Source organism: Belonocnema kinseyi, chromosome 9 (assembly GCF_010883055.1).
Source record: "Belonocnema kinseyi isolate 2016_QV_RU_SX_M_011 chromosome 9, B_treatae_v1, whole genome shotgun sequence".
NCBI lineage: Eukaryota > Metazoa > Arthropoda > Insecta > Hymenoptera > Cynipidae > Belonocnema > Belonocnema kinseyi.
The window spans coordinates 43,632,040-43,639,263 of NC_046665.1; the positions used below are offsets into that span (position 1 = coordinate 43,632,040).

At 30.4% G+C, this 7,224-nt stretch overlaps 1 protein-coding gene across 1 annotated transcript in view; it reads left to right on the forward strand.

Moving 5' to 3' along the window:
• The window catches only part of LOC117180802, a 9,909-nt gene extending 3,020 nt beyond the window's left edge, over positions 1-6,889 (forward strand). Inside the window, exons 2-4 of the mRNA XM_033373312.1 lie at positions 1,920-2,012; positions 2,381-2,473; positions 4,780-6,889. Coding sequence (XP_033229203.1) covers positions 1,920-2,012; positions 2,381-2,473; positions 4,780-5,012 — 419 coding nt within the window. The 3' untranslated portion in view covers positions 5,013-6,889. The remainder of the gene's footprint in view (positions 1-1,919; positions 2,013-2,380; positions 2,474-4,779) is intronic.
• Positions 6,890-7,224: the final 335 nt, after the last annotated feature.

Below are 7,224 nucleotides of genomic sequence, written 5' to 3' on the forward strand. Positions count from 1 at the left end.
GAAAAAAGCAAAAAAAAATTATTTACAACAAAAAACTTTTTTTATAATTATACAAATTTAGAACCAGACCCACCATTCTCAGTGCTTCTTGTTTAGTATCCCAAATTTTCAACTCGATTTGGCGTTTCGTATGATAATAAGTTAGGAAATAAAAAAAGTGGCGGTAAGGTAGGAATCTGGTCACGTGACCCACTCATCACACGGCCTTAAAGATTCATTTTAATTTTTTCATAAAAAATGTTACGATTTGTTTTGTGAAATTTAAAGTATTTATTGCTTATTAAAAATAAGTCTTTGTCGATAGCAAAGCGTTTCCGATGGGATTTACGTGTTAAACAGTGAAAAAAACCTTTTTTGGACAAAAGTGATTTCTCCGCTACCGATAGAAAATCTAAAAATATATTCTCAGGCAAAATAGCTCGACTCGTTTCAGGCTATCTGCAGGGTCGATTTGAATGATTTCGTCTCACGAGATGGTCAGAGAGATTACGATGATCATTTATAATGGTTCTATTGTATTCATCACTTATCGGGCGGGTAGAGTTATTTACAGAAGTTGGCAATCACCAACCCGACTCCCTTTTTAAATTTTTTTGTTTAAATTATTCAACACTTTTTTAATTGATGAATTTTCTCATCGTAAATATTTGATAATTATAACTTATATACGTACGAAAGGACGCCCTTATAGGATCGGCTGATTTAATCATTCCAAGAACTGCTTCCCCACGCAGTTTAACAGCCATGTGGCAGTGTGAACACTGGGTCGCCACCAGTTTACAATAGACTGTTTACGTTTCCACAGACTGATTTAGTCTCAAGGTCAGTTCCAGGCAACCCCAGAATATGTTCTTATATAGGCGTTCTTGTGTATATACTATTTTGGAGTTGAATAAAAAATTTTTGTCTGTTTTTTCGTATCTCATTCCATTTACCAGATACGTTATATTCATTCCAATTTTAAACATTTAAAAATGTTAGGTATCTGAAACAATCGAAACCCGCGTAGATTCCGAATTATTATGATTTAGGCTGTCGAATTAAAAATTTTTTAAATCTATTCCTAAATTTTAGTCCGAAAGCTTAACAAAGGACCCTTAGAAGTGTTGGCTACTTTATTTAGATATCCTCTCTGCTTGTTATTTATGATCGAATTCTTATTTCACTTTCAACCTCTTTGCTTGTTATTTATGGTCGTATTATTATTTCAATTTCGGAAAGGACATTTTAAAGCCTTCAGATCATTTAAACGAGCTACCTGTAGCTTTAAAAATATCAACCTGAGTGCTATTTATTGTGAATCGCAACACATTATAAATTTAAATGAAGTTATTTCGATGCATACATGAACTCGAAGTAAATTTTAATTATTTTTTACATTAAATATTAACTATCTGAAAATGTGAAGTAAAAGCATTGAAACTTATATGACATGGTAAAATAATGGTCTTTGTTTGTTTGTTAGAAAAACATTTTTGACAAAAATGTGTTTTTTCACTGTATGAGATGGAAGTTCTATCTAAAACGAATTGCGAAAAAAATCGGCAAGTAGTGCGCGAAGTATTTTTCTCGCACTGTTCGCGATCGCCTCCTTTAGCTGCCTCTAGATGGTGTGCAAAAGAAGGTTTTTCCATAGAGGTGTTACCAAAAGTCTGTTTTTGTCTTTCCCTTTGAAGACGAAATTTGAAAAATTATGCTTTACAAATTAACATGTTTCTGTATGTGATAGGAGTATTTTTCATAATAAAGAAATAATGTAGTCTTTTTCCCCCATGAAGACAATCAATAGTTAATCGTTTGCAGTCAATTCTTTATTGCTTGTAACAAAATAAATCTGTTATAGAAATTTTTGTTCAAAGTTTTGAAAATGCGATAGTTTAAACTATGCCGCTAAATTATTTATTAATTTTATTTTACAGGTGAAACTGAGCTACAAAAATGCAAGTGCGCTAATTTTGACTGCGGATGCTGCAGTCATATTGAAGTAGATGTGGCACACATTAATGGAACACGTAAGAGTTATTTAAAACATTGCAATTCAGACTTGAAAATTCATCAGATTTTTCTATTCAAAAAATAATCTATAAAATACTATTTATAAAAATGTGTAAAGGCTGTAGCTTACCAATTGGCTTACCAATAAAATATATTTCTGGGCGTGGGCAATTAGGAGGCAGGTATTTTTTTAAGGATACCGACATTTTTACCAACAATTTCATATTTTATGTGTAAAATGAGTTTTTTTGTGAATTTTATTTAAAAACCCGTGCCATTGTTGTATTGAAATAAAATTATGTGTTTTTAAAGTTGAATACTCATGCATAATCTGTTATAATTCTTATCATTCTAAGATTTATTTACCAAAAAATTTTGTTTTCAGTTTGCTCGGATTTCAGATATCTGCCTGACGATATTGGAGTTTCTCTCACTATAACGTACAACAAACTGACTATTTACAATGAAACATTTTCAGGTGAACAGTTTTTTGTTATTTTCCGTTGTGCACTTTTAATTGAGCGCATTATAAATGGATTAATTTCTCATTAAATCTATTATACTTATTTTTTCCCATGTTTTTAAGAAACTTTTCGTTTTACCCTTTTACTTCCCACTAATTGAAAAAATGCTTATAATTCTTTATTAAAAAATGATAAAAATTAGCAGCAATAACAAATAGCACGATTTTGGGATTGCCATTGTTAATTGCATTTATTTTTTCACCATCCTTTAAAATTTGCATCAATTTTTCGTAAATAGTTTACGAAAGAATAATTTGTTAATCAAACGATGCAGAAATGTTGACCTGAATATTGTACATAAACTAATTCATTTTTCTTAAAGAAAATTATAACGTGACTTCATAATAACGAGAAGATTATTTTCCAATCTTTAGTTTTAATTTTTCTTTCAACGTCAAAAATCGCAGACTTACTTGGGAAATTTCTACTCTCGTTCATTCAAATAATCTTAACGTAGGCTAATTCGGCATGAAATTTTCTAATTGATTTTTCTAATTGAATTTTGTAATTGAAAATACATTGTCAAGCGGTAAAAGGAAATTTACTCAATATTTAAAACAGAAAGATTAACCGTACAAATTTTCATAATGTCGCCGAGTAGTTTTGAATTTTTATCTCATTAGAAAAATGATTTTTATTCACGGAGAAAAATAGATATTGATAAGCAGATATTAAAAACTTTGATATTTAACCAAAATATATAGATATTACGGCATACTATCTAATATCTTCTATTCAACATACAAAATATTAAAGGGCAATATCTGTTTATATTGAAAGTATAAAATATGTGATATTAACAGTTAATATCTAATATATTAAAAAAGCTAAATTTTATCGGAGCAAGGTCGCTGACGTGTGGCGTGGCGACAAAAGGTTTTGTCTGTATCTTGAGCTTTCATCGTGTATATTGTGGTTTTTCGGGTATCTATTGCACTATAAGTTTTGATGGAAAATGGATTAAATGTTTTTGGATATGTTATAATTTTCTCAAGAAAATGAGAACGCAGATATAGGCATCTTTCATAAGAGCCTTGAACAGTGTGTTATCCGTTTAACACAAAAATCGCATAATTATGCAAAAAGGCGAATGCTTGAGGATTCGGATTTTCAAAACAGAGGACTACGATATTAACATTCTTTTGCATTTTACAGAAAATGGCATGCTTTACAGGTAATTTTTGCACAATTAAAAAATATTTCTTGAATATCTTAGATTCTGCCCTTTAATATCTTGGATATTGCCAGTTAAAATCTTCTTTTTAATATCTACGGATGCACTGCTTAAGTATCTAGATTTCTGTCCCATAGTGAAATCGCTAAGATATTACCTATTAATATCTAGATATTCTGTGCTAACATCTATTTTTCTCCTTGTTGAATGGTTCTTCTGTAAAAAAAATGTCTTTGAGCGTGACGATGCAATTTGCATATGTCATGAATGTGACAAACAATTATTGTATCTTGCAGAGGATGCTGTTAAATAATAGTAAATTAATTATTAACTTATTTTATGAAAAATTCTTTTGCCGTATTCAGTTTTTATTATATATATATACTTATTGTGTAAAAAGTTATCATCATCCATAATGTAAAAAATTTTAGATTATAGAAGAGGGCTGTATTCTGAGCATACAGCAGCTTCAAACCAAGATGTTCTTTCTTTTTTTTTGTGTGACACAGCAAAATAAATTTCATCTAGTGTTTTAGATGATCGTATTATGGATACAAAGACTTAGTAATTGCTATTTAAACAATTTTATATAAGTAGTAAGTGCTTCACATTAACCCAATAATTCCTATAAAATGTTTAGATAATATGCTTTTAAATACATTTTTTGTAATGTATGCAAATTTTCTAATGATGTTTAAGTGGTTCAAACTTTATTGACCCTTTTCCTTTATGTGAAATTAAATTTTATTGTATTTATTTACTTTATGCTCTTGTAAGTTAAACGATGTAATATAATTGAAATTTCATGTTATCATATTTTATTTACACCGTCGCCGATAGTGATATGCTTGAAGTTCTGACCGTTCAAATTCTCCAACTTGCGCGCTGATTTCTTTGCAATTTCTAATTTTCTAATGTACGGTTATATCAGTTGTAAATTTCAAAATTTCGATACTGGTTCATAGAAGCCTGTATAAATGTAATCTCTGTAAAAGACGTATTGATTTTAAATTGAAAGGATAATTTTTTATTTCTAAGTTTTATTTATTATAAAGAAAAAAAATTAATATTTTTTAAATATTTCAGTGAAAAATCCACCTGAAATCTGCCCAATTCTCGTGGAAGACCTTCACATCGAAGCTTGCCTTCGTTTTTACGATGTGGATTTTGATAAACATCATTTTAGCGGTTGTGCTGAAGTCCATATCGCCTTCTTGAGAGTAGTTCCTTTGGCGAGAAAAGACCTTGGCTGCTTCCACATAGGCCATCAAAATTCGTCGATTAATTCTGTTTACCCATCTGTTGTTCTCTTGGAATAAGTAACGAAAAAAGATTTTCTTTGAAAAAGGAATTATTCTACCCCTACCATTTTTCCAACCATGATTTCCATTATACCATGATTTTTATTTGATTATATTTAAAAATGACAATTATTGTTTACTTCTCTATGTTCAATCATACTTAAGACTGTAAACATTTAAATAAGTAGGTTAGAAAGAACTTTGAAAACAGAAAAGATGGACCAGTTTTTCTAAGTTTTTAAAGAAAATGTATGTTCTGGTACTTCCTACTCTTCCTGAACAAATATGATATTTAAAAAAATGTTTTAAAAGTAGATCTGATAAAAATGCAAAAATAAATTAGAAATTAAATTTTAATTTTTCCTTAAACTTAAATGAAATAAATTAAAGAGAGATTAGGATATTCGGGGCAACGAATTTTTAATGCGGACTGCGGAACCTAGTGTTACGTCCTAAAAGGGCGATTCAGGTTAACATCATTTTATTTTATTTGAAAAAGACTCCTGATTTATTTACTGAGCTGTAGGCTTTGGGCAAAGGGAAAAAGAATTGGCAAAGAATGAATCGATGCTGAAATTCCTTATTACTTGTTTATTTATTTTGACAATTTCAGAATTCAAGGCTAAATGACACCTGCCGGTCTAGTTCCCATCGAAATACTAATTATTGGGTTGACTTTTAACATGTTTTTTCCATTTCATGTTTTGGAAACCAGGAAACGATACAACCTAATACCTGTTGGAGAACGGTGATTAAGTTATGTTTTTACCTGATTGCCGATGAATAAATTTAATCAATTTTCCATATTAATGCATTAAGGTTGACGGACCTTTCGGCCAGTCTCAGAATTCTTTTTGAGACTAAGTTTTGTCGTTCAATCCCTCACAGCATGAGATATTGGCGGGATATCGTATTTATCTCCCAGGATTTCGTGGGCATATTTCAGGAGATCCTAGGGATATCGCAAATAATATCATACAGGGCGGAAATCTCGATATCCCTGGAATATCCCAAGGATATCTCAGAATATCCCATTAATGTCCCAATTGTATATACCAAGGATATTCCCAAGATATCCCAATTCCATAATCTATAGTATATTACTGGAAATTCAGATGTATCTACTGTCATTTATATTCATATTCAATCGTATCAATAAAATAAGAAATAATTTCACAATATTAGGTATTTTTCCGGAAATTTTATACAAAGTGCAACATTATAAAATACAATAATGGTAAAGTCTCCCCTAAAGTCACTTTCAGGTCAATTCCATCATGGTTGTCAGTGTGCGAAAACTATCATGGGCAGTAATAAGTCACACTTTAACAGAATTCAACAATTTCTCGAATATTCGTGCTGGATTACAATCTATTCTCATTTATATTATACAAACTAACGCGGTACATATTAGTTTGATTGCTTTTTAGCATAAAAAATGATTTTGCCGTTAAAAATTGCGATCTCAAAAACTGCGCATTTTAGAGGTAACAGAAATAACAGCAAACTTTAACATCTTTATAATGTGACTTCTTTTTTATTATAAGTAGACTGTTAATGGCTATAAAAATCATTCGCGGTAATAATTTTTTGATAATTATAATGAAATAGAACTTTGAAAGAAACCGAATATTCGAGATTTGTATAAAGTGGTTTTTTGACACACGGATGTTTGTTAATCTTTATGTTTCCAGGTATTCTCAATATTTTAATCAATATGCATTTCAGAAATATTGTATTCCATTGCCAAAAATCCCGCACAGGAAATTGAGTGGATATCGTACGGGACGGAAATCTCGATATCCTTGGAATATGCCTCGGATATCCCGGCCCGGTAATAAGCGTAGAATAGAGAAAAATTAATATTTTCAGATTTCTGCGCCAAATTGAAGATTATTCTATTATTTCGAATGCGCGATTTTTCCATCTGTCTAAGATGCCACAATTATTATAAGATACCTCCTAAACTTATTCACTTCTATTTCTATAGCGACCGCCACACAGTTTTCTATTCTCCCAAAGAGAACGTGTTTTCAATATATTTAATTCCTTCTAATTGTACCGGTAACGCACCTGACAGATATATTTTTTATTCCTCAGAAGTGGTCATATTTTAATTTCATTTAATTCCTTCTAATAAGTTCACAAAATATGTGTAATAAGTTGTTTTAATTCCTTTATGCGGAATGTAAATTCTGAAATTTTAATTCTCACCAATTCAACTCTGCCT